This window comes from Bos javanicus, chromosome 21, assembly GCF_032452875.1.
Source record: "Bos javanicus breed banteng chromosome 21, ARS-OSU_banteng_1.0, whole genome shotgun sequence".
NCBI classification, from domain to species: Eukaryota; Metazoa; Chordata; class Mammalia; order Artiodactyla; family Bovidae; genus Bos; species Bos javanicus.
The window spans coordinates 57,018,961-57,045,821 of record NC_083888.1 but is presented as its reverse complement, the minus strand read 5'-3'; the positions used below and the strand labels follow the sequence as shown (position 1 = coordinate 57,045,821).

At 58.5% G+C, this 26,861-nt stretch overlaps 1 protein-coding gene across 2 annotated transcripts in view; it reads left to right on the top strand.

The window, feature by feature from the left end:
* ITPK1 (inositol-tetrakisphosphate 1-kinase) overlaps nt 1-24,275 on the top strand; it is a 161,531-nt gene extending 137,256 nt beyond the window's left edge. Inside the window, exons 5-11 of one of the 2 annotated variants that reach the window (XM_061395142.1) lie at nt 2,237-2,335; nt 2,628-2,668; nt 6,441-6,606; nt 10,778-10,903; nt 12,139-12,206; nt 17,175-17,337; nt 22,153-24,275. In XM_061395142.1, coding sequence (XP_061251126.1) covers nt 2,237-2,335; nt 2,628-2,668; nt 6,441-6,606; nt 10,778-10,903; nt 12,139-12,206; nt 17,175-17,337; nt 22,153-22,511 — 1,022 coding nt within the window. In that variant the 3' untranslated portion in view covers nt 22,512-24,275. The remainder of the gene's footprint in view (nt 1-2,236; nt 2,336-2,627; nt 2,669-6,440; nt 6,607-10,777; nt 10,904-12,138; nt 12,207-17,174; nt 17,338-22,152) is intronic. The other variant, XM_061395143.1, reaches the window with a different exon arrangement.
* The last annotated feature ends 2,586 nt before the right edge of the window (nt 24,276-26,861 follow it).

Here is a 26,861-nt window from a genome sequence, read left to right as displayed (position 1 = left end):
ACTAGTCCATTCTAAAGGAAGTCAGCCCTGACTGTTCATTGGAAGGACTGATGCTGAAGCTCCAATACTTTGGCCACCTGATGCAACGAGCTGATTCATTGCAAAAGATCCTGATGCTGGGAAAGATTGAGGGCAAGAGGAGAAGGGGGCGAGAGAGGATGAGATGGTTAGATGGCATCCCTGACTCAATGGACATGAGTTTGAGCAAGCTCTGGGAGATGGTGATGGACAGAAAAGCCTGGCGTGCTGTAGTCCATGGGGTTGCAGAGTTATACATGACTTAGTGACTAAACAACAAGTGGTAAAAGATTCACCTGCTCCAAAAAATCTGGAAGCTCTTAACAGGAGGCCGTCTGTTTGCCTCCAGGGATCTCTGAGCCTTCCCGTGGGAGGGCTGGGGCCAGGATGGGTCCCCTGCCAGACCAGGTGGGTGCTGCCTCAAGCCTACCTGCTGCCACATCCTTTAGTTTGTTTGGCCTGGAGTCTCACACCCCGTTAGGGCCTGGCTGGAGGGTATACAGCAGGGAGCCTTTGCAGAGATCACTGCCTCCCTCCCTGGCCTGCTAGCCCCCCACCAGTGTTTCCACCCTGGCTCTGACTCTGGGCAGGGGATGCAGAAACGGGGCCCCATTTAGATAATGGCTTAGAGCTGAGAGCCAGGACACCCCACCCGCTCCCTCCCTCGATGCTCTGATTTTCCTGGCTTCTCTCTTCCTGACCTGCCATGTGAGCCCGGCTCCTTGTCCTACCCTGGAGGTGACTGTCCAGTGACCTTGGGCAAGGACTGCCTCTGTTTCAGCCTTTGTCTGTAAGGAATGTGAGTGCTCCAAACAGAGGGCCCGCCTCGCTGTCCGCCAGGGCTCCTCCCTCCCCTGGGTCCCCGAGAAACTCTGCCCACCCCAGAATCTGCCATCACTCTGCGCCTGTTTGGACTTTGGACTTTGCTGGTGGGGGGCAAGGAGGGAAATGAAAGCACTTTTAATATACCCTGTGTAATTCTTGGCACTTGCTTTTTATGAGATATGTGAAGCTGGATCTTACCTTGGTTTTAATGTTTTAATGTACTGACCTCCTGGCCAGCCAAGTAGCTAGAAGCTGTTGGAGACAAGCTGCTTTATTGTTTGCTTTTGGTTTGGTTTCCAAGTTTGTGGGTGTGTGTGTGTGGGGGTCACCCCCCATCCCACTAACGCTCAGCCTTTCTCGGCCCCTGTGCCCAGAAATACAGGGTGGTCTTACCTCCTGAGGAGCTGGTGCCCTGACTGGGGATGGAGGTAGACAAAGTAGTAATAACAAGCCAGTGGTGCAGTTTAGCAATCCACAGAGAGGTTCAGAATGCACTTTATTTCCCCACGGATGGTTTTTCCTGCCTTCACTTGGTGCCTGGCTCTAGGATCGTCCTGACAAGCAGAGCACACCCAGCTTCCAGAGCTTTCCAGAAAACTGAACATGCCAGGAACCCACTGGGTGTGTGTGCAGAGAAGGTGGGCAGCCCCCTGAGCCTGAGGACTTGCGAAAGCAGAGGCGGGGGATCTGGGTGGGGGCTGGGCGGGGCTGGAGTCTGGCAGCCAGCGGAGGTCGGGAGTGTGTGCTTGTCTGTGGCCCATCCATGTGACGGCGGTGGCAGAAGCCCCTCTGTTAGGCACGAGAGGCTCCAGGAGAGGGGTCCCTGTGTGACAGCGAGCCCCTCTTTAATCCCTCCCCCGCCTCAGCGTCTCCTCCGCCCCCACCCCCATAGGATTATTTGCAGACTTCAGACGTGATGTATGCAAAGCCTTCAGCAGTGCGGGCCTCAGGCTAAGAGCTGAAGGGCTCGCGTCATCCTCCGATGATCATTAAGCCAGTACCGTGTATGGAGGGGCGTCTTCACTGCCCCCGGAAAGTGTTCATAGTTGATGGAGTGCAAATTCGAGTCACAAAACAGCATCCTGTTGTCAAGCGCTGTGCGTGCGTGCTCACAAGCCCAAGTGCGGGCTGAAGAGGCGGGGTTGAGTCAGTCTGGTTTTCACTTTGCTTTGATCTTCAGGCTTTGCTGTTATCACGTGTCGGTCTCATCCTTACGGGAATGCTGTTGACAGTAGTTAATGACTGTGCCCTCATTCCCGGGGCACGTGTGCGCCTGTGTGTCTGCACGCCCACGGGTGACTTCGGGGTGTGGGCTGCTGGATGGGGCGGGCAGCGGTGCTGAGGGGCCCCGTGGAGCAGGCAGTGCTGACGCGGGCTTCTCCTCTGTCCCCAGATGACAGGATCTGCTCGCCACCCTTCATGGAGCTCACGAGCCTGTGCGGGGATGACACCATGAGACTCCTGGAGGAGAATGGCCTGGCCTTCCCATTCAGTGAGCACCTGAACTCCTGGGGGTGGAGGGAGGCCTCGGCTGCCGGTGGAGGGCACGGCCCCGGTCCCTGGGTCCCTGGGTGGTAAGGGCCTGGCCTGGTGGTGACCATCTAGCGCCCCTGAGGACATACGCTGGCCCTGGTGGAGTCAGCCTGTCTCCTCAGCTCCCCACTAGCCCCCTCCCCACCCCAGGGGCTGCAGGAGGTTTTGAGAGTTTCTCTCCGTATCTGCCAGGCTGGGCTTTGTAGGTGAGTAACCTTGCTAACTCCTGTTTTTCTCTCCCCCACCCACAGTTTGCAAAACCAGAGTGGCTCATGGCACCAACTCTCACGAGGTGAGTGGAGGAGCTGACGACTTGATAGCCCCGTCCCCATCCAGCCCCCTGGCTTCCCTGCCCCTGCCTCCCCCGCTCCACCCCCCTCCTTTCAGCTCACAGAGTCTCTCTGGGAGCCTGACAGCCCTGCTGCTGGATCCCACCGCACCTGCTGGAGGCTCAGTACCCCGACTCCACCTGCACCTTAGTCCTCTCCTGTCCCCAAGGCTGGGATGGGTGTGCCTGCCCCCTTTGAGCCCGTGTGAGCCACACCACCATCTGACCTTCCTCTGGCCCGTCAGTGTCGGTCACTTCCTGCTCTGGGCTGGACACAGGCCTGCCCCCCTGCCCCGAAAAGATCCCGTCACTGCCCTCAAGTCTGCAGGTCCCGCTGAATCAGGGAAGGGGGTGTGAGGAGGAAGGGGCACCCGACCTGCTGTGCATGCGATCCCCCCGGCACATTCATTCTTCTACTCACCCAGTGGCCGTTCACCTTGGGTACTGAGGGAAAGATGCCTGAGATGAGAGTCCTGCCCCAGGGGGGACGATGGGGTCCCGGAGGCAGAGAGCGCCAGCGGGTGTGGTATGGGAGGCCGGGCAGAGGAGGCCTTCTGGGGACAAGAGGAGCCCGTGGCCAAGCAGGGTCTCGGCTGTGTCTTTCACCGTCTTGGGGAATCATGACTGGGACGTTGCCTCCAGGGGCACAGCCCAGCCTGGGGACCCCTTTGTGAGGAGTGTGGGAGGACGCCCTGGGCAGTAGAGGTTTGACCCTCCTGATAGGCCCCGTGGGAGAGCCTGTCCTGGGCAGCCCCACCGTCAGAAATGCTCCCCCACGACCTTATGACGAAACGTGGACAAACCCGGCAGCGGTGCCCTGTAGATTTAGGTAGTGTCTTTGTCCCTGGCGGGTATCTATGGGGAAACGTCTCTAAACAGACGCGTCCGCGTGGTGTGGTGTATGCTGTGACGAAGCCGAGGGGTCCCTTTGCTTGTGGGCAGGAAGGTGGGGGCAGGAAATCCCCGCCTGCGCCTGAGGTCGGCTGTCTCCTGAGGTCTGGAGCCCTCGTGGAGCCTCCCCGTCTGGGCCTGCCTGGGCTCCGTGCCTGGGACCTGCTCCTGGGCCAGACCCGGGGGTGGGGGGACAGGAAGGCTTCAGAGCAGCCAGACCATGGCCCTGGAACCCACAGTCCCCTCGCCAGCACCGGACCCCCAACCTTCCACCTGACCCGTTACACCGCCGAACAATTCCTCTGTTGGTCAGTGCCTTGGGGTTTTTCAGGACAGAAGGGCAACTGCAGTCATTAGTGTGAGTAGACCATTCAAACGCAGAGCAGGTCAGCCTGCTGGGAGGGAACTGCTTCTGCTGTTGACACAACAGCTCTAGAGTCCCTCCCACCGGGGACCAGGTCTGGCTGTGTGCACTGCCAGCTGTGTGACTTTGGGCAGATGACCCAGCCTCTCTGAGTTTCTGTCCTGCCCTTGTAGCTGGCGATGTGATGGGTAAGGGAGTTGCCTGTGCTGCTGTGCTGCGGTGGGCTCCGGGCCAGGGAGTACTTGATACGTTGTAGCGGCTTCCCGGGTGGCTCAGTAGTAAAGAATCTGCCTGCCATGCAGGAGACACGAGTTCGATCCCTGCTTAGGGAAGATCTCCTGGAGGAGGAAATGGCAGCCCACTCCAGTATTCTTGCCTGAAAAATCCCATGGGCAGAGGAGCCTGGCAGGCTACAGTCCAAAAGAGTCTCACGTGACTGAAGTGACTGAAAAGGTGTGGCCAGTTGCCCTGCAGCCTGCTAGGTCATGGCAGAAGGGGCAGGGGTTCTGGGTTGAGGGGACCTACTTCCTCCAGGACAGTCTTGACTCCATGGGGTCAGCTTGACTTAAGGTGTTTCACCCCTCAGTCCAGCTCTGCGGGTCTGGCTTGTAGTTGTACACGTGTGCCATGGCCCCTTCTCCCCTTTCCCCATCCCTGGGGCTCCCCAACCCACTGTGTGCTATTTCTGGGGCGGGGTGGGGGTTCCTCTGCTGGGTGGGCATCAAGAACAGAGCTCCAAGATTGGGGTCTGGAGTGTTGCAGGTTCCCAGGGGGGCTTCTGTGCTCCGGGCCACCTGCCTCCTGGGAGGCTGGTAGCATCAGAGGACTGCCCCCTCTGGTGGGGCGCCCTCCATGGCATGAGCCCAGGGGGGGCCAGGCTCCATCCCACCTCAGGGGTGCCTGGGGATGTTGAGTGCAGTGAAGACAGAGGACACTTCTGTGCTCATGTTTAGCTTTACACAGGAAAGGGGGCTTTCCGATTGGGGTCCTCACCTGGACCCCAGCCTGCCGAGCCCTGCTTCTGATCGCTCAGTCCCTAGCTCAGTCAACCAAAATCAGGACGCTCTGTTTTTATTTTATGTTCATGATTTGATTTCTTGTTTTGGTGTAAGCGCTTGAGTTTGTTCCACAGTGAAATACCACTCCTCCTTAAAAAAAAAATTGAGCCGAAAGCTCAGAGGACCCCCAAAGCCACCCCATGGTGGCTCCTGATGCTATTTTACAGGTGATGAAAATTGAGCTTAAACAGGGCTTATGCAGCAAGTGCCAGGTATGGGACTTGAACTCATGTCTGGCTCTCTTACTTTCATCAGCAGGCTAAGGAGCTGTTCACTGTGGTGTGTGTGTGCGCACACACGCACACACACACACACATACTTGTTTCCCTGTGATATATACACACACACTTGTTTCCCTGTGGTATATATAGGCACACATTGTGTTTCCCCATCTGGCCTGGATCTCTACCTCTGCCCCACCCAGCTGGGCGCCAGGCACGTTGGGGTGGTGCTCTGTGAAGGTTCGTTGAGAGGCAACAGTTAGTGTGGGCAGCCAGCTATTCAGGCCTGTTATCCCCTCCCTGGGCAGTAGCCCTGGGCAGCTGGTGGCTCCTTGCTGTGGCCCCAAGGACTGGGTGAAACATTCATCGTGGCCCCAGCACTGGCTGCTGGCTCTGGTGGACCCTGGGCAGACCCAGCCTCAGCCCAACACAGGGAGGTTTTGTCCAGTCACCCCCCACCCCCGCCCACCCTGCCAGATCCTCCTGTTGGAGGCCTTTGTGCCCAGAGGAGTCAGGACCCGGGAGTGGAATGTTCCCATTCCTTAAGCACTCGTGTGCATCGTGTGCGGGGCTGGGGGCTGCTGGACCCCATCCCTTCCTGGGCTCTGTCACTTGCCAGCAGCCTCTAAGTGCCTCAGGGCCTCAGTTTCCTCATCTGTAAAAGGGGCATGATGCCCGTGCCCACCTCGGGGCAGGATGTGAGGATGACACCCGGTGACTCAGGTAAGGTGATCATAGCCGGGCCAGGCATGTCATGAGTTCTCAAGAGGCAGCCGTTGTCATTGTACAGGCCTGAACCCAAGGCCTCCCAACCCCTGATCCCTTGTCCTCTGCTTCTTGCCCCCACCCCCTCGGTGCCCCACCTCCCACCGCCAAAGTCTTTGTAGAGGGGTGAGTAGTACACAGCCCGGGGGGCCCGTTCCATGGATACATTGTGAGTAGTGGGATTGTGCAGTGCACAGCCAGCTCAACCTTACATGGCAGGCCTGACGATGCAGGATTTCCAAATCCCCCACAGCAGGAGTGGATGGATGCCCAGGTGTTCTGCTCGAAGCCCATCCCACTCACTCTGGCTTGAGACTGTTCCTGGGGAGGCCTCGTGCCACCGGGCTGGGATGGCCCTTGGTGGTGATGCTCTGGACGGTGATAAGGCCGAGGAGGTGGTAGACTCTGACCAAGCCCTTGGCCCCCTGTCTCCCCAGATGGCCATCGTGTTCAACCAGGAGGGCCTGAACGCCATCCAGCCGCCCTGCGTGGTCCAGAATTTCATCAACCACAATGCTGTCCTGTACAAGGTGTTTGTGGTTGGCGAGTCCTACACCGTGGTCCAGCGGCCCTCGCTGAAGAACTTCTCCGCGGGCACGTCAGGTAAGCGGGCCTCACACTGTCCGGGATCCCTGCGCTCAGGAGCGCGCCTGGGACACTGCACCGGCCGCCTGTCCTTTGGCACTGACCCTGGTTGCTCCGGGTTATTTCTGGAGGGAGGAGAAGTGATCTGAAGGTTGGCAGAGTTGTGTCCAGTAGGTGAAGAGGTCTTGGAGCATGAGTGGGAAACCCCTGTCCCAGCCAGGTCCGTCGAAGGGGCTCCATGCACCTCAGCTACCTTAAGCTCGGGGAAGAACTTGAAAGCTTTCTGCACCCAGGCCGCTTCCCGGGGCCCCTCGTGATAAGGAGGCTCACCAAGAATACGCTGGACTGGGCTCTTCAGGGCAGCCAGGAAGGGAGGGGCCCCTGGTGTTTTGAGGGCCAGAGCACTGGCTGCTTTACCGTGTCTCCTTTCTCCAACTGGGAAACACTGAGTCACCTGCTGCCTCTGCAGCCCCTGAGGTGAGCGCGAGCTCTGTTAAGAGTTATGCTGGGGGCACAGGACTTGCCAGCTGTGGGGCCCCGGGCGGGTCAGGAGTGGACACAGGGGTGAGGACCATATTGGTGAGCATATTGGGGACCAGTGAATGATGGCCCCAAGTGTCCCTGAGCTGTCACACAGTGGTGGCCTTTGCGGGGAGCTGCCCCATCTGAGGGTGTCCTCTCGGGAGGCCGAGGGGCTCCAGGCCCTCAGCTTTTCTTCAGCTGCTCACCAGCTCCGGGTGACCCTGGGCTATCACAAAAACTGACACTTAAGGATTTGGTGGTATTGTGGCCGCTCAAGAGACTGCTCCAGTGGTTCTGGAGGCTTCCTCGAGGCCAGTTCTAGGAACCTTTGGAACAGGGGCAGCATCTCTGGAGTAAGCATGGTGATCCCCTGGACGGAGGACGTGGGTCACCCTGGCCTGATTTGCTCTCACTTGCTGTGTGCTTCTCTCTGCACGGGAAACCCGCCGTCAGCAGGCGCGGTGCCGGGCTGCTGAGCAGACAGACGTGTCCGTCTAAAATCCCTCTGCCCGGGACTGCCTCTCACCGTCCGCTCCTCGTGGCTGCAAGCCACTCCTCTTGGACCAAGTCCAGCTGTTCCCGTCCTCTCTCAGCCATTCTTCCCGTTAACACAACCCAGAGAGCAGACACTTTGGAAGCGTGTGTCTCTCTCCCCTGACCTTCTGAGTGCAGGCGGCTCTCCCTGCCAGGCCGGGCTTTTAGGGCGTCCACGTACCAGTCCCTACTTCCACGCACTGGGGTGATGGAGTGACTGGGGGTGGGGGACCAATGTCGGGAAGGGTCTTTCTGTATGTGACTGTATATTAGCAAGAAACATTCTTAGCAGTTGTGGGCAGGATAAGGCCAATATTTTTTAATCCTTTTTGTATTGTTTCCTGGTTTTTAAGAATGTGTTTAAATCTACAGCAAATATATTAAGGGAAGAATAAGTTTACCTTATGCAATTGTTTTCCTTTCTTCTTATTTTACCCTAAATCACTCCATCTCTTAAAGAAACATGCCACCTGGTTTCCTTCCTTTCCACACAATAATTGTCCCCCCCCTTTCCCCTGGTTGCTAAGGGCTGGCTAGTTTCTGTCTGAGAACCGCCAGTAGCAGGGTGTGGATTCTGAGTCCTGTCTCAGGATGAGGGCTCCACATCTGTGTCTTCTCGTGGCCATTCTGGGTTGCCAGTTTACCGTAATATGCAGGCTGCGTGCTCAGTCGCGTGCAACTCTTTGCAACCCTATGGACTGTAGCCAGGCTTCTCCATCCATGGGATTTCCCAGGCAAGAATACTGTAGTGGGTTGCCATTTCCCTCTCCAGGGAATCTTCCCGACCCAGGGATCGAACCTGCGTCTCCTGTGACTTCTGCATTGCAGGCTGGTTCTTTACCGCTGAGCCCCCGGGAAAGCCCAAATGTGTTGACTGGGACCAGATCAGTGGAGAAACACAGGGCTAATGGAGGAGTGTTTATTATGCTCAGGGAAGCTGAGTGACTTTCTGTGTATCTATCCCTCCATCCCCAAAGCTGATTCTGTGGCCACCGTCTTCAGGGCATCAGGCCATCCAGCTGGCCTGGGGTTTGTCCTTTTCACACGTGTGCTCTTAACAGATGAAAATCACAGAGTGAGAGTGGCCCTTTAAGCTGGAGCAGTTGAGCAGGGGGCTTTGAGCCTCTGGCTGTTTCCAGCCCCCTCCCATCTCTCTGGTCCCTGCTGTCCTGCATGGCAGGCCCTCCAGGCTCCCCGTCCACGCAGGGAGGTTGGGGCTCCTTGAGTGGGATTCTTTTGACCTGCGGTGATTATGAGGACACCACCTCTCCCTCCACAGCTGCTGTGTTCTTTCGGTTTTCAGGTGGCCTTTTGGTTCGCATCTGTCAGCACCTCTGAAGTCAGGTGTGTCTTAACAGCCAGAGTCTTGCAGCTGCCTTGGCTGGAACCGATGTCACGTTTTTATGGAGAGGGTTGAAGCTGGCCTGTGCCAACCCCTGGCCGTGTTTCTCTGTGACGCCTCCCCCTGCCTCTGTCCCCGCCCCCCAGCACAGTGGGAGAAACTTTTCCTTTTCTTTCCCCTGTTGTCTCTGCATCCTGGGCCTTTTTTCCCGTAGGGGTTTGTACATAAAGGAATGATACCAGTGACCACGTAGGGCAGGGGTCAGCAGGCTTTTGTGCTGGAAAAGTCCAGAAGAAGTATTTCTAGCTCTGTCATCACTAATGTTGCAGAGTCCCTGTAGACAACTTGTAAGTGAATGGGCGGGGCTGCGTTCCAATAAACCTCTATTTACAGTCGCAGCTGGCGGGGCCAGATCTGGTGATCTCACCATCAAGAGCCCTGCAGGTGTAACAGAGGCTGTATCTCCTTGAACCTTCCACGTGCCCAGCCCTGTGCCGGAGCTAGGATCCAGCAGGGGACTGGATAGTCAGCCAGGTGTCCTGCCCAGATTCTAGTGGGAGAAACTCCACGGGGAAGAAGTCGTGAAAGGATGAACTGTGCACAGATGAGGGGCCCCGGAGGAAGCGGGGGGTCCTGGGACACCACTGGATGAGGGGGCCACTCGAGCAGGGCAGCCAGGGCCAGAGGTCTGGGAGGAGACGTGGACCGCTGTCTGTAGCCCCGTGACACGCTGCCCGCCCCTGCCCCAAGGAGACATGTGAAGATGAAGCAGATGAAGCTAAGAATCTGTGGCCGCAGCTCACAGCTGCACTACGGAGTCGCAGGGATATTTGGGGGCTAAACGTGTGCCCTACTCTTCCTCTTTTGAACCTGTTTTCCTCATCTGTAAATTGGGCACAAAAACCCATATTCCTCTTATTGTCTCCCTTCTCCTGTGGGCATTCATGGTGGTTCTTCACTGGGCTCCATGTGTCGCAGGACTAGCCCGGGAACAGAGAAGGGACGAGCTCCCCCCGTCCAGGGTGCTCCTGTGATCAAGGTGCAAGGGCCCGGCCAGGTTTATCAGCAGGGGATCTTGAAGCTGCCCAAGAAGCTGGTGCCAGGGGATGCTGCAATCCTGCCTGACCTATCTCGGCTTCCACAATCTTCCTGGATCACCAAATGGCTGGAAGCTGCTCCCTCTCCACCTGGGCCTGCTCAAGCTGCATGTGGGGAGGGTTCTGAGCCAAGGGCAGCTCCCATCGCCCTGCTGAACAGTCCTCTGGCTGGAGCCCCAGGTCAGAGTTAGCCAGGAGGAGAAACAAGTCCCCTTTGAAATGGTCCACGCTTTGGATCTTGCCCCAAGAAGCTGCCGGGTGACGTGGTCTGTCCAGTTCAGTGGGCGCTGGGTACACCCCTCTGAGCACCCAGTTCTTTCCCTTCCTTGCATAGCTAAGCATCCACGTTGTTCTCTGTGGCTTCCAAGTCTCCCTGAACTGGCTGTGTCCACTTGCTCTGGGGGGCCTTTCTCTCCCCAGGCCTACTCTGCTACTCTGGCCATTGCCCTTGGGTCCCACTGGGTGGGTGGGAGGTGCCCTGAGCTCAGCGGGGCTAGGCTGGGCTACAGGCTGAGAAGGTGGGCAGTACCTGCAGAGTCTGGAAGGCCCACCCCAACTGCTCAAGCCCTGCTCTGACCTCTGGCCCATGGGGCTTGCTACCCCCAAAGTCTCAGTCTTCTTGCTTGTCGGCGCTCAAGAGTAGAGGTCAGTGGGCTGCTTGGCGCAAGTCCTGCAGGGTGTTTATTTTCCCCAGGCTCCTCCCCAGGACCGTCTCTCGTGCCCCCCGTCTGGACTGGCTCTGGTCGGAGCGGTAGGAGGACTGTCGGGCACACCGGGGCGGCAAGGGGCCTGCGTGCCCCGCTAGCGGGAAAGATGCCAGGTACATCTCAGCGCCTGCCTGCTTGGCCTCCGCCCGAATCACTTCCTCATGCATGATTGTTGCGGCGCTGTAACCCTGGAGCTGGCGGGGGGGCGTTGGCAGCCAGAGCAGGTGCCCCCGCAGTTCAGCCCCCCGGCACACAGCAGCGCCCAGTGGGGCCGTTCCTGTCCTGGGTCTCAGGGCTGAGCAATGTGTCCTGGGGGAACGGGACCCACAACGCCTCACCCAGAAGGACCAAAGCAGAGGCTGCCGGGGCCACGTGGGGACTTGTGGCCTGTGTCCTTCTCAGGGTGAGGTGGGGTGGGGTCCTAGTGTGATGATGGTCTTCACCAGAGCTCTCAACCCTGAGGCTCCTGGTTTTGTGATCCGTGCATTTGCACACTTCCAAGTGCTGGAGAGCATGTTTCTGACCAACTGACGTGCCTTTACTCTGCAGGGCATGAATGAACAAACCTACTGCTCATCACTCTAATAATCTTGGGATTGAGATTATTAATCTGCCTCTCCATGGGACTGAGGGGGCTCCAGGGGCAGTGGGAGCTGGGAGAGATGGTGCAGGAACATGTGGAGGGTACTTCAGGCGGCTGTGCCCATTTCCAAAGCCAGGCAGAAATTATTCTCTATGCTTTCTTGGATGGATCCTACAAAAGCCCAAGTTCTGATTTCCTATTTTTTCCCCTAAATAATTGGGAAACAGCAGACCCTTTTGTGTTTTAAATATTCATGTGCCCCGTGGCAGCCTAAATGTGCCTGAAAAGGCATTCCATGGGCAGAACCAGGAGGGGTTGGGGATGCTGGATTAAGTGGCATCAGTCGACCTCTTTACTCTGGGCCTTTGATGTTCCCATATGCAGCATTTCCCCTTTCTCACTCAGCCCCCCTTTCTGGCGCCATGTCCGTAAGATACGCTGGACACACTCTGGGGAGGGGGCTGAGGTATCAGGGAAAACCAGGTATGGTACTGTAAGATGAGAGTGGAGGGGAGGTGGGCTCATCAAGCCATTCATTTTTATATGGGAAGAAAAGTGGAAACAGGAGCCCTGACTCGGCGTGTGTCGCTCCGTGGTGTCCTGTCTCTTCGGGGTGGGAGGGGGCCCGGGTGGCTGCTGCTGGACCCTGAGCCTTAAGGCATCACGGCCTGTGGCCGGGGTGGTGCTGCCCCCTGGTGTCAGGTGGTGGAGTCGCTGTCTGCCTCGAGCTTCTAACTCTGGCTCCTTCCCGTCTTTGCTTTTCAGACCGCGAGTCCATCTTCTTCAACAGCCACAACGTGTCGAAGCCAGAGTCCTCGTCGGTCCTGACCGCGGTATGTCCTTCCCGCCGAGCCTGGGGGTGGGGTGACGTTGGCTCTCCAGCGGGGCAGGGTGGCAGGACCTTCTCCTCCAGGCCGGGGACCCCGGGGGGTTCCAGAGACGCCCCTCTTCCTTGCTTGCTTTGCGCCTCCGTGGCAACAGCCATCACAGCCATGCCCGCTCGCCACTCAGTCACTCAGGTGGAAGTTGTCTAACTTCTCCCACGTGAGGAAATCCCCCAATTGTGAGGAATTTGAAGACCTGCTTTCTAAGCTGCCTTTTCCTGATAAAAAGAAAAGAGGCAAGAGACAGCAGCACCTCAGTTTTCCTTTGTTCTTTCCTTGTCCGTATGAGTCCAGTAAGTGCTTGTTGAGCTCCTGCTGTGTACTTCTGCAGCTGCCAGGGTGGCTCACGGTGGGGAGTGGGCTCGGGGCTGCTGTTCAGTCAATGGCGCTGGGCATCAGGCTCCATCCTCTGGCCCGAAACAGCCTTGCAGGGCTGGACAGACGTCCCTGCTTTCTCGAGGGGAGAGCTACGCTCAACCAGGTTAAATAACTTGTCTAAACCCATAGGGCTCCTCATTCAGGGACAGAGATGAGAGCTGACCCCAGATTAGTCTGATTTCAGAGCTGGGTCTTGCAGGAATTCAGGGTTTCTTACCTCCCTGGCACTTGTCAAGCTGTTAGAAATCAACACTGCGCCATGCCCTGCTGTTCCTCCGTGTCCCCAGAGCCGGTGGCCTCTGCCGCCACTGCCTCTGAACCGAGCCCTCTGCCTGGTCTCTAGCTCCCATACGCCACGGCCCTCCTGGCCGTTCTGGGAGGGTTTGCCCATGTTCCCTCCACAGCGGACCCCTGCCTCTGGGCCTCATTCCCCTCCGTTCCAGGCTAGGGCCTGTGCTGCCCACGACCCACTGTCCCTGACCCAGGCCGCCGGTCCCATTTCTCATTTGTTCCTGGTTCCTTTGAGGAGCCGGCTGTGTGCCGAGGGTTCACCGGAGCACAGGCACAGCAGGGACCTGGAGTGAGCACCAGCCTCCCTCGGGATGTTGATAGATATAACCCGGGAACAAGTTCTGTGCTCAGGGACGCTTGGAGAACAACCAGATTCTAAAGAGAACCCCTCGGCGCCTGGTGTGCACATTGTAAGATTGAGATAGGTGTTCTGTGCGAGAGAATGTTCTGGTCTCATGAAAGCTCAGAAACCTCAGGGCGTCCTCCCTGCGAGGCTCCCAGACCTTGTTCGGCCAGTGACTCTCAGAGGGGGTCAGCATTCCACAGCCTTATGGAGAAGCTGTCCCTGCTGTCCCCCCCGGCACAGTGCGGCCCTCGTCACCACTGGGCTGTTAACAGAGGCCAGAGGGTCACCATGAGGGCTGGAAGCAAAGTCGCCTTCCGAGGTTATCACCCACCTGTGACTCAGCCCGTGTCTCCATCTGCAACGTGGGAAAGGTTGGCCTGGAGACATCGCAAGGCCTTCTCTCCACCTCCCAGGCCTGCTGTCATCTCTCCCTTCCCCTCAGCTCGTGACTGCTGTGCAGGGGTCCTCCAGGGCTGGTAACACATAAACGAGGAAAGGGAAATGCAGTCGGCTGTCTCTTTTCCATTCGGGATGGCGGGCCCTCCTGCCCAGACACGTGCATCCCCAGGTATGGGTGTCCAGACGAGCCTTTAGCATCCTCCCGCCCGCTGGGGTCCCTCCAGCCCCCTTCGTGGCCTCGTGCAGGTGCAGGGAGCCCTGCCTCCCTCCCTGGCCGGACGCCCCTGATGGTGGCCCCCGCACCAGTACCAGGCACCAGTTGAGTGTGACACTGAATGAAACGGCCTGGAGTCAGAAGCTCCACAGCCTTCCAGCTGTGTGGAGAGTCGAGTCGTCTCTCTGAGCCTCAGTTTCCCCACCCTGCCCCTAGAATGTTCCTGGGACTCAGGGAGTCCCTGGATGAAAGCGCCCCACACCATGTCAGGCTCAGTCAGTGTGGGTGACGGGGGCCCAGGGGTTCACCTCAGCACCTCCGTCGCCTCCTCGTTGCAGACAGGCAGAGGGCTGCAGAAGGATGTCTGAGGTCCCTTCGCTGAGCTGAGAACGGCTTTTATAAACAGCGGGTCACGAGGCTTTTGTGATGGAGCGGCAGCCATGGGTCTCCTCGCCGCCGGGCCTGCGCCGCGGGCCTGACTTGGGAGCTTTGTGGATCCTCACCACAGTCCCTCGGCGGCAGTGTTTTTAGTATTGCATTTACCGAGGCGAGAAAGCAGGACCCGGCAGGGCCCAAGAGGGCCCATTACAGCTCAGGGCACGTGGCTGAGACTGGGCAGTGCTGGGCATCCCCAGGACCAGTGGCCGAGCTGCTGAGCCCACACTGCTGAGCATGAGCGGGAGGCAGGCATGGGGTGGGCTCAGCAGGTGCCAAGCGGGCAAGTGTCCATCACAGCCAGGCTGATGCTGCCCCCTTGAACGTGGTTCCCCATGGTGGGACGCCGAGGCAGCGGGGCCTCCCTACCCGCAGAGCCGGAGCAGACCTCTCTCATGGTAGAGCATCACAGTGCCCAGAGGTGGGCTCCCTGCCCTGCGCATGTCTGGAAGCTCCCCATCAGCCACTCGGCTTCCTGTGCCAGGGGTGAGGGCCACGTGTCCCGTGGGTGCTGCCCAGGCTCTGTCCCTGCCTGGCTGACCCAGCCTCACTTCTTTTTTTTTAAATCCAGGTGAAAGTCATATAACATACAATTGTTTGTGGGTTTTTTTTAATATTTATTTACTTGGCCATATCAGATCTTCATTGCAGCATGTGGGATCTAGTTCCCTGACAAGGGATCAAACCTGGGCCCCCTGAAATTGGGAGCATGGAGTCTTAACCACTGAACCGCCAGGAAAGTTCTCTCTGATTAGTTATTTTAGCATGGACAATTCAGCGGTATTAAGTACATTCACAGTGTTGTACAACCACCACCTCTGTCTAGTTCCAGAGACCATTTTCATTTCAGGCATTTTCATCACCCAAAAGAGAACCCCGTACCCACTGAGCATCCCTCCTCATCCCCGCCTCCTCCTGGCCCCTGACAACCACTAATCTGCTTTTCGTCTCCATGGATTTACCTCTTCTGGACTTTTCATTTTAAGGGGATCATACAGTAGGTGACCTATTGCATCTGGCTTTTTTCACCTGGCCTAATATTTTCAAGGTTCCTCCACATTGTAGCAAAGGGTGGCAGAACAGTCTGGGTAACCCATTCTGTTTATCCAGTCATCTGTTGATGGACATTCGGGTTGTTTCTGCCTTTTGCCTGTTGTGAATAATGTAGCTGTGAATATTGGCATACAAGTTACACATCTGGGGTGGAACTGCTGGGCCACGTGATAATTCTCCGTTTAACTTTTTGACCCAGCTTCTTTTTTTTATTTCTGGTGAATCAGCTCCTGTGCTTCCCATCTGACCCCATCCCAGCAGCCTTAGGACTCTGGTATCTACTGAGTTCCATGTATGAGCCCTATTCTGGCTGACTTAGGGGTGACATGCTGCCATCTGTGGCTTAAACGCAGGTGAGGCAGCTCCTGCAGCCAGACCTGTGCTGTCCCCACCACTTAAACGACCTTGTGACTCCTCCCAGCTGTCTGGGGTGGAGGCCTCGACGGCCCTGATTGGCAGATGAGCAGACTGAGGTGCAGAGAGGCCAAGTACTTCTCTCTAAGACCACAGAGCTAGGAAGTCACAGTCCGGATTCAAATCCAGAGCCATCTGCCTCAGTCCTTCCCAGGGTGATGTGCTGCTCCCTTCCAGGGGCCAAGCTTGAGCCCATGAAAACTTGCCTGTCCCAGGCCAGCTGTGATTAGAGCAGAATGTGAGCGGTGTCACGGTGGGGTCCTGGGGCCAGCCCCCCAGCCCTGTGTCGCCAAAAGCTGAGCTCAGACCCAGGAGCTGGGCAGGAGTGGCTGAGTAGACTCTGGGGAAGCTTGCTGAGCATGGGGAGTTAGAGTGGAAACACCAAGGTTAGCAACTTGTCTGGAAGGGGAGAACGACGAGTCCCACCCAGGAGCCCTGTGTCCAAACCTCCCCCCATCCAGTACCAGCCAGTAAATGAAGGCTGGTCCGTGGAACCCACTGCCTCACAGCCTTGAGGCTCTGCCAATGATGGGCCAGTGCTCTGATGCTAACAAAAACTTCCCCCGCTGCCCACGTCCTCCCCGACTTCTCCAGCCGCTCCCAGCAGTCTTCCGTGGATGGTTGCCTCGCACCTCTGCTTCCACTGTGCTCTCGTCTGGGTCCCTTGGCCCAGCCACTGCAGTGTTCCCCTCTTCAAGGTGCAGCTCTTAGGTGTCCTGAACCACAGAGTCTTCCTGGGGTCACAGCAGACTCTCCGTCTCCTTCCTTCCTGCTAAGAACCTTGTCTTTTACAGGCTCAATGAGTGTGTGCCAAGTCACTTCAGCTGTGTCTGACTCTTTGCAACCCCATGAACCATAGCCTGCCAGGCTTCTCTGTCCATGGGGATTCTCCAGGCAAGAATACTGGAGTTGGTTACCATGCCCTCTTCCAGGGGATCTTCCCGACCCAGGGATCGAACACGTGTCTCTCCTGTCTCCTACACTGGCAGGCGGGTTCTTTACCACTAGTGCCACCTGGGAAGCCCACGGCTTTTACAGGCTAAATACCTGGGTCCAAATGCAACCCTAAGCTGTGTGGCCGTGAATCAGCCCTGACCCTGAGCGTCAGCTCCTCTCTGTGTAAAGTGCTGGTAATGATGCTCGCCTACCCGGTGGGCATGAGGACTAGGGGTCACAGATGCCATACCCGCCCCAGTGCCTGCCCAGCCCATGGCAGGACTTAGAAATGGCCATCCTTGGGCTGATTCTGGTGGGTCTGTCCTGCCTCTTGCCTGGAAATAAGACTCAACCTCGAGGCACCGCAGTGGGGGTCTCTATGGGGTAGTGTCGCGTCTCCCTGCCCGAGGTCTGACTCCCGTGTGTGTGTGTGGTGTATGTGTGTTGGCAGCTGGACAAGATCGAGGGTGTGTTCGAGCGGCCAAGCGATGAGGTCATCCGGGAGCTGTCGCGGGCCCTGCGGCAGGCGCTGGGCGTGTCTCTCTTTGGGATCGACATCATCATCAACAACCAGACGGGGCAGCATGCCGTCATCGACATCAACGCCTTCCCCGGTGAGCGGCGGGGCGGGGGCTGCCTTCACTCGCGTGGAGACTGGTGGCCGTGGGTGGGTGGCGGGGCAGGAGAGCCGGCCTGACCGACCCCATCCCTCACTGTCTGGTGCCTGGGGTCAGAGCAGCGCCCGCTAAGCCTTCGCCCACCTGCCAGTGGGTTTACAGCGCTCACAGTGGGCCCGCTCCTCAACCCGTGCCCTTTACCTCGCTTCTCCCGACCCAAAGTGTCGGACACGACTGAGCGACTACACTCTCCTGACCCTGTGCCATCAGCAGTAGCCTTTCTTGGCCAAATCTCAGCTGACCTCTTGGGTCCTTGTAGATTTCCTTAAAGAGCTGAGAGGATTCTGGAGGGAATACAAAGCCCAGTTTCCACGAAGGGAGGGAGGGAGAAATTGTCCCAGGTCACACTGCAGGGTGGTGGCAAGGCCTTGCTCCTTCCCCACCCTGAGCCACCGTGTAGGGGACACGCTCAGATCCCGCCGGCTGGGGGGCCTGCTCCACGCTGTCTGCTGCAGCCCTGAGGCGGGAAGCACATGCCAGGCCCTCTGGGCCTGCTGGCATGACTAGGCTCTGCCCAGCACCCCTCAGATCCCCACTCAGCGATGGCTCCATAGGAGTCATCACAGAGACCCCTCAGTGGGACCGTTAGCCTCAGTGATGACTGTGGGGCAAGGGGTGGTCCTGGGCTGGTCTCCTTCACAGAGATGTGTGCTGAGGCTGGGCGACTCCCTGTCCTCACAGCAGGTCAGGGACAGAATGACATTTGGCACCCCCCAGCCTAGAGCAGCCCAGGCAGTTACTTCTCAGCGGTCGTCCCCGTCTCGAGGCCTCGGCTCTCACCTCTGTCAAGCACCCGCCCTGGAGGTAGAGCAGCAGCCCTGCTCAGTGGACTCTTAAGAAGGCAGGAAGCCATTCCTGAGTGTGAGAGTCTGGCTTGCTGGAGGGGACTGCTCCCCTGGGGTTTGCAGGGGCTGGGAGCCCCCGTGCTTGGGGAACACTCACGGGCCACCAGACTGGGTGCTTGACGTGTGTCCCCTGCACAGAGGGCACGCAGGCCGAGCCCAGCCAGCACCGCAGTTCACAGCCAGGGAAGCCCGGGCTCGGAGGAGGCCCCTGGCTCCCTCAGCCACGCGGTTTATCCGAAGCCCGCTGCATGTCCCAGCTGCTGCAGACACTGGGGCGGCGTGCGCACGGCGGCTGGGGTCCTGCCCTCGGAGGACAGGGGCTCCTCTGGGAAGCAGGCGTGGGGGCAGGGCTGGCAGGGAGCCATGCAAGGGCCTTGGAGGGGTCCTGTGGCCCGAGGCTTCCTGTGCAGCAGAGAGGTCAGAGGGGAGCCCAGCACGTGGCCATTCACTCCGAGCAAGATGGGGCGGCCATCTGAGGGCTGTGTTTGTGAATAGAAGTTGAGATCCTGTGGGACAGTGGCCTGTTTTTCTGTAGTCACCCTGGGGGCAGCCTGGATGGAGAGGTAGGTTTTTGATGAATGCGGGTGACGGAATGAGAGAGCACAAGGGAACTGCGGCTGCGTCGGGGGAACAATTATAACAAATCAGAGGATCTAAACAGGGAGGAGATGGAGGGGATGAAGGCAAAAAGGTCGCCGGGTTAACAGACTCGGGGGGCAAGGCGGGGCAGCACCGGGCTGTTGGGATGGAGATTCTAGAAGGAGGGACAGAGAAGAACTCACAAACCACTGAGCTGTGGGTCTGTGCCGAGTGCTGAGTCTGCCCACCCCGCCAGGACCTGTGCGAGTCAGAGGGACAGTGACAGTGAACCGGCATGGACAGGAAGCCATGAGCAAGCCCCGCCGCCAGCAGGCCAGGCCTGAGTGACACGGCTGAGCCCCCAGAGACTATGGAAGGGCGCCTGGCCCACACGGAGGAAGGCTCCAGGGAGGGTGTGCAGCCCAGGGCCCCAGGGGAGGCGGTGTCCAGGAGACGGCTGCCTGGGGCCTGGCTCTCTCCCTGCTCCATTTGTGAGCCTGGATCTGGGGTGCCCGTTGGTCCTGGTTGGTTCACCCTGTGCCTCAGACCGTGGGTGTCCTGCAGCGCCCCTGCCAGCCAGCCTGCAGGCTGGACAGTCGTGTCCACCTTTGGTGCCCAGCCTGCCTGGGGACCTTTGTCCCCAGCGCCTTATCTCATCCTCACAGCCACACAATGTGCAGAGGACTGTTGGGATCTCCATTTACTGACATGCATGGAGCCAGGGGGCTGGGCGACACGTCCAAGGTCACGTCCCAGTGGCGGGGCTGGGCCTGGGGGCCTGACCTGAGGCTTCGTGCTTCTCCACTTGAGTCGTGGTTTCAAATCCTGGCTCTGCTCCCTGACGAGATGAGCCTCCTGCCCGGGCAGCCTCAGTGTTCACTCGTGTGCAGTGGGAAGAACACTCCCCTCCTTGCAGGGGAGATGATGTGTGCACAGCACTCAGCCCCACAGAGCTCTTCACGCCTCAGCCCACCCTCCCCAGGCTGCATGGGGCCATGGGCCAGGCCTCTTCTGGGGACGGCCGAGCTGTTGCTGAGGGAACAGCTGATGTTCCCTAGCGGGTCTCAGCTCTCCTCCCTGCTTGCATCCCAACCGTGGAAACCCAGCAGCACATCTGCTGATGGCCCCTGAGGGGCTACGGGCTGCCCTACTGTTTACCCCCACCCCAGGGCCAAGGACGCCCCCAGTGCTAGGGTGGGGCACCCAGCACCATGCGTGTTCAAGGCACAGATGGCACCAAAGGGCCTGCAGATCTCAGTGCCACGTGTCGTCTAATGTTCTTGTTCAGTCCTCAGTCGTGTCCAACTCTTTGCGACCCCACGGGTTGTAGCACACCAGGCTTCCCTGTCCATCACTAACTCCCGGAGCTTGCTCAAAGTCACATCCATCAGGTCGCTGATGCCATCCAACCACCTCATCCTCTGTTGTTCCCTTCTCCTCCTGCCTTCAATCTTTCCCAGCATCAGGGTCTTTTCTAGTGAGTTGGCTCTTCGCATCAGGTGGCAAAGTACTGGAGCTTCAGCTTCAGCATCAGTCCCTCCATTGAATATCCCCATCTGTAGAATGGGGCCAACCCTCGGGCCCCGGTCCCCGGGATGCACCCCTCCCAGGATGCCACAAGGAAGGATTGCGAAGCACGTAGCCAGGAGCAGCACTTAGCCTGGATGGACCCCAGCCGTGGACAGTCACCCCACTCACCCTCCAGTGGACACGTATCCACCTGCTGATGGCTCTTGGGTGTTTGGGGCTGGTCACTTAACTCTGTGCCTCCACTTACTCATCTGTAAATGGGGACAGAGGGTTGTGATGATTAAGTGAAAACATGTCGAGCAGTATGCAAGTATGGTGCATGCCAGCTATCTTGCCCACTCTTGTTTTTACTCTGGGCACCTCCGCTTGTCCCTCTCAGCCTCGGGTTCCCTCAAAACCACAGCACTGTTTGCTGAACACATAAGAGCATGGACAATGAGGCAGCCCCGTCCGACCGGCCCCTGGGCAGCCTTTTCTGTACGCGATAGTGCACCTGCCCATGTCTGAACCTTCATTCCCCCCGCTGCTTGTACCGATGGCCGTGAAGACCATCCCGGAGGCCGTGCGAGGGAGGGGTCAGTGCCTCTCAGCACCGGGCCTGCTGTGAGCGACGGGGTCACATCCAGGGGGTGGTCCCTGCGGCCCCTCCCAATGCAGGCACACCGTGCCTTTTGGGGACGTACTTCCTGTCCCAATCATTGTTCTTGCAGCTGTGTGCCTGGTTCTCATCCCTGTGAATTGATTCGGGCAGGCGGGGGGTGGGGCACCCACCCCTTGTTGAATTTCTTTTGAAACCGTTTTCAAAAGTCAGCAAAATCCTCGCCCTAGATCTGAAACTTGCTTGGTGGGAGGCTCCGAGGACTGTTTGCTGACAATCACAGTCGAGTCTGGGATGGGAAATGCAGGCCCCTGGTAGTTTCTGTTCAGGAGACCCAGGCCCGCTTGTGAGGGAAGCGGCGTCCATGCGATGACCTTGTCCGGGCTGCCCAGTCTCTGTCCCTCGGCTTTGCGGGTCAGGATGCAGCACTGGGGGCCTCCTTGCAGGTGCTTGGGGGAGGGGAGGTGGAACAGACTCAGTTCCAGGAGCAGCTGCTGTTGATCAGGTCTCACTCATGTTCCAGCTCCTTCTGGCCCTGCCCACAGGAGCCCCCAAACTTGAATCCTCAGTTTACACACAAGGAAGCTGACGCCAGGTCACATGGACACAAGAGGTGTTTATGATTCAGACCTGGAGGAGTGGGCCTTCGGTCCTGCCCCCAGCCACGCCACATCCCCACATAAGGGCATCAGACCACATGTGCTCCATCACTCAGTCGCGTCTGACTCTTTTGCGACGCTGTGGACTGTAGCCTACCAGGCTCCTCTGTCCATGGGATTTCCCAGGCAACAATACCGGAATGGGTGGCCATTTCCTTCTCCAGGGGATCTTCCCAACCCAGGGGTCGAACTCACATGTCTTCTGTCTCCTGCTTTGGCACTTGGATTCTTGACCATGTGCACCGTCTGGGAAGCCCACCAAACCACGTGGGGAGGGTAATCAAATGAGACCCTGAAGCTGTGCCCTAGAGGGACAGGATGCAGGGCACTTTTCTCATCAGCCTCCTCTCTATAGATGCTCAGACCCCATGGGTGCAGCCAGAATTCAAGGATTGGCCCTTGGGGCCACACACACTTGGGGTCTAGGCTGGTGTGCTCCACCAGCTCCCCTCAACCCCACCCCAGGTCCCAGGAGCCCCTGAACGCACCTCCCACCCCCACCCACCTGGCTAAGCCTGCCGTCTGTCTCTCCCATCCGCAGGCTACGAGGGTGTAAGCGAGTTCTTCACCGACCTCCTGAACCACATCGCCAGCGTGCTGCAGGGCCAGAGCTCGGGCGTGGCGGGCGCTGGGGACGTGGCCCCACTGAAGCACAGCAGGCTCCTGGCGGAGCAGGCGGGCGGCCTGGCGGCCGAGCGGACGTGCAGCGCCAGCCCCGGCTGCTGCAGCAGCATGATGGGCCAGGAGCCGCCCTGGACGCCCGAGGCCGACATGGGCGGCGTGGGCGCCGGCAGCACTGCCAAGCTGCCGCACCAGAGACTCGGCTGTACCGCCGGCGTGTCGCCCAGCTTCCAGCAGCACTGCGTGGCCTCGCTGGCCACTAAGGCCTCCTCCCAGTAGCCTCGGAGCCCGGGACCCAGAGAGACGGCGCGGGCCGCAGAGCGCGGCCGCTGGGCGAGCAGCTCCCGACGACGGTGACGCTACTACTAAGGATTCCCAACGATCTGATTCTTCTTCTTCTACTTCTTTTTTTCTTAATTTTTAACCTGATTTTCTGATGTCATGATCTAAATGAGGGGTGGGGGTGGGGATGGAAAGGAACCCCAAGTGGTCCAGCCTTGCGGCAAAGGGACGATCCCTCCTGGTTCCTGCTGTGCAGATGTCTTCACCGAGTTTACACATGCTGTGTTTTCAACACTAGGTCTGAATGTGAGGTGGGGCGTGCGTGTGTGTGGTTGTGTCTGTGTATGTGTGTGTGAGTGCCTGGGTACGCCCACGTCTGTCTTTCTCAATGGCTGCTGTGGGCCAGGCCTCGGGGACCTTGGAGCAGGCTGTCCCGGGTCAGGTTGTTGGTGGCTGAGCAGAGAGTAAACAGTTCCCAGTCTCTTCCCTCCTGGCCCCTGCACCCCGGCCCAGCCCGTTGCTCTTACTCATGGCCTCAAGCCCCACCAGGTGTGCAGCTGCCCCTCCCAAAAGCATGACCCCGAGGAAGCCAGAGGCCTCAGCTTCCCTTTCCTTGGGGAAGTCCATGCAGCGGGTCTGAGCTGGGATCCACCTGCTGCCGCTCATGAAAGGCAAGGAGGAGGACGCTTCTCCGGGAAGGCTGCAGCCCCGGGCTGGCTGCCTCTCTCCACGTCCCGCTCCCCGGAGTCCACTGGGCCTGTCAACACATGTCCTGTGCCGCCATGCAAAGGGTCCGCCCGTCCCTGACCAGGGCCGCCGCTCCCCGGACCTGGGAGAAGGCTGCCCAGCCGAGAGCCTCTGGGCTGATCCTGCCTATGCCAAGGATTTGTGCTGTGACTTTGGGCAAATCATTCCAAGAGTCGCTGGGCACTCACGACCAGAGAAGTCAAGGGCAGGCTCAACGCCCTACCCCTGCGACGCAGCCTGTCCCTCTGTGAAGCCCACCCAGATGAGCCTCCCCTTGGCATCCAGGCGATCGGTGGGGGCCCTCTTCCCAGGCCGGACGAGGCTGCGGCTGCTCCACGCCTGCCCAGAAGGCCTGATCCACACCCCTCCCGTGTTCACTGCCCACCCCAAGCACTGAGCCAGCCAGGTGTGAGCAGGCTGCAGCCCCAAAGGTGAGAAAACATTACCTGCTTTTCCCGTCCGAGCCCCCCACCCCTGAGGGCAGCAGACCAACCAACCACTGGTTAATAAGTCCAGTTCCACAGTCCAGGTGGGCAGGCGGCCCCAGGGGGCCAGTGAGGGGCTTGGTCAGCCCTCTGCCAGTGTGACCACCCGGCAGGAAACAGCAGACCCCCCTGAAGCATGAGCACGTGTCTTCAGATATCAGGCACTCGGAGGGAGGGGAACAGGCCTCGGGGCCGTCCTGCGAGGTCCAGGGAGGGCGCCACAGAAGAAGCTGCTGCGCTGGGCATTCGGAGGCACCTTCAGGCCTGGCCAGCGGGGAGGTGGGGGTCGCCTGCCTCTGGGAGAGGAAGGGCTGGGGTGAGGGGCGCTGCCCTCAGAACTGGCCGGCTTGTCCTAGAAACCAAGGGCCCGCCGACATCCGTGTTTACACGACTTGAGTGTTGAACCCCAATTATAATGTCTGTACGTCGCCTTTCCTCGTCTGGCCCCCGAGCTCCGGGGGAAGCAGGAAGCGTGGCCGGCCTCTTGCACTGCTTTGTCTCCAAAATAAACTACTGAAATCAAACTGCATTTCACACGTGTTTACAAAACATTGCTGAACATTTCTGTCCTCCTGCTGTCTTTTAATAAAACAACTTTACCTTTTGGAATAAAATTCCAGTCCCGATCACCTGAGGACAGGTCAGGAGTGCAGGGTGACCCCCCGTGCCTGGTGGGGCCCCTGGTCATGTCCTGTCCAGATTAAGTGATGCCTCCCCCGCAGCGTCTCACATGTTAGCATCCAGGGCCCAGATATTGAGGAGCTTTTCCAGTGATGTGGCACTTTTCACCAGCCTTGATGCGGGTGGCCAGCAAGGTCACTGCCTTTCCCAAGGGTGGAAACCAAGGATGGGGATCGACTTCATAAAGGCCCAGGAGCCGCACAGCAGTGGGGAAGGGACCGGTCCACTCGAGAGCGTGTGCGGGCCTCTCCCCAGCTGGTGAACCCCGTCCAACAAAGAGTAGCTGACTCTGCAGGGGTGAAGGGAGCTGCGTCAGGGAGCATAGACTAGGAGAGGGGCCGTGGGCCGCAATGAGGCCTCCCCAAGCGACACCCCCCCTGCTTCAGTGTCACCAGATGCACACTGACTGGGTCCCAGGACACACGCCGTGAAGTTGGCTTCCCCCAAGCCTCAGTGTCCCTGGCCCTGGGGCTTCCTGTCAGGGGAATACAGACCCCCGGGAATGCTCTCTGCCTTTGCAGCCTCTTCTTCGCCAGGGCTTGTGCTGCCGCCTCCGATCAGTCTCAGAACCTTCAAGGGCCCGTGGGGAGAGACTGCTCTGGTGAGCGCACACACCTGCTGGTAAACTGGGGGTGGGGGGCAGGGGTGTTGGGACTGTCCTTCCCCAGCTTCTGTTTGCTAGTCGGTGGGCTTGTTGAGGCCTTGGCCCTGTGGGATCTCTCTGGGTGTGGTCCGTAGCCGGGGCTGCTGAAGGCCCTCTTGACTCAAAGGGCTCCAGGAGCAAGCGCAGGACCATGTTTTGCCTGAGGCCTCGGGTAGGTTCAAAGGGTTGCTTGCAAGGTCTCTGCCCTGGGCAGCCTGGAGCGCTGGCCACAGGCCGAGTTCTGCTTGCAGGTTATAGCGTAATGTGGTTTGACACGCACTCAAGCCCCGACTGAGTGTGGGTGCTGGATGTCTGTCCTCCCCAAGAATGTCTGTCTTCCCTAAAAGAGCCTGAGGGCAGGAGTTTCCATTGGCATGAAGGTGTCTGAGTTTGTGGAAGGAGGCGGGGTAGGGGAGGGTGAGTAGGGTTGGGCGAGAGGTCCCCCAGCATCACCTGCAGGAGGCAGACACAGCTCGAGTTCCCGAGGAGTTTGTTGTTCAGTCGCTCAGTCGTGTCCAACTCTTTGCGATCCCATGGACTGCAGCACGCCAGGGTTCCCTGTTCTTCACCATCTCCCGGAGTTTGCTCAAACTCTCATGTCCATCGAATCAGTAATGCCATCCAACCATCTCATCCTCTGTCATCCCTTTCTCCTCCTGCTTTCAATCTTTCCCAGCACCAGGGTCTTTTCCAAGGAGTTAGTTCTTCACATCAGGTGGCCAAGGTATTGGAGCTTTAGCTTCAGCATCAGTCCTTCCAATGAATATTCAGGACTGATCTCCTTTAGGATTGACTGGTTTTATCTTGCAGTCCATGGGACTCTCAAGAGTCTTCTCCAACACCACGGTTCAAAAGCATCAGTCCTTCAGCGTCAGCCTTCTTTATGGTCCAACTCTCACGTCCATACATAACTACTGGAAAAACCATAGCTTTGACTATACAGACCTCTGTTGGCAAAGTAATGTCTCTTCTTTTTAATATGCTGTCTAGGTCTGTCTCCCGAGGAGTTATGTGGGGGCATTGTTTAAGTTAATCCCATCAGTGAGGGAGAAAACAACCTTGAGAAAGGATTCTTCTCTATCCAGAGGACTGCCAAATACGGTTTATGGCAGATTGAAGGATCCTGGCAGGAAGCTGTAGTTTTCAAGCCAGCTGGGAAGAGCAGCTGTTGTCTGCCAGGCGGCCCCTCTGAGACCAAGGGAGACTGTATGCATTGTCCTTGTTGGGGGGGAGCACTGGGCCTTGGCTCAGGGAATCACATTGTCCACAGAGAACCCACTGAATGGCTCGTCTGATGTCCCTGGGGTTTGCATCTGCCCTCTCTTCTTCCCCTAGAAACTGACCCTTCACCCATTGGGACCCCCGATAGCTCCTCTCCCTTCCTGGGTCACGGCTCAGGGCCTGCACGCTCCGCAGACCCTGAGCAGAGTGTCCTGAAGGAAAACACCCCCTGCACGTAAGGTTTACCACGAGACAGAGGAGCGCATCCAGTCTTGAAGGTTCTGGGCTTCTGCCTCCTCAGGGAGCCAGGCCACGCCCTCGGGGAGCCTGGTCACGCCCTGAGCTGCAGGCATAGTCCTACCCAGGCCAGAGCCTGAGTCTGAGATGCTGCAACAGAGGCCTCCAGACAGGTGGTTCTCCCGTCAGTCATACCTTCTGTGACACAGGCTCGGTGCCCCTGCCTCGGAATGGCCCTCCCCTGACACGCGGTTCACTGGAGAGCTGCCTGTTGGCGTGGAAGCACCAGGCCGTCTTCCTTCTGGTTCCCACCACCAGGTCCCATCCAGGCCA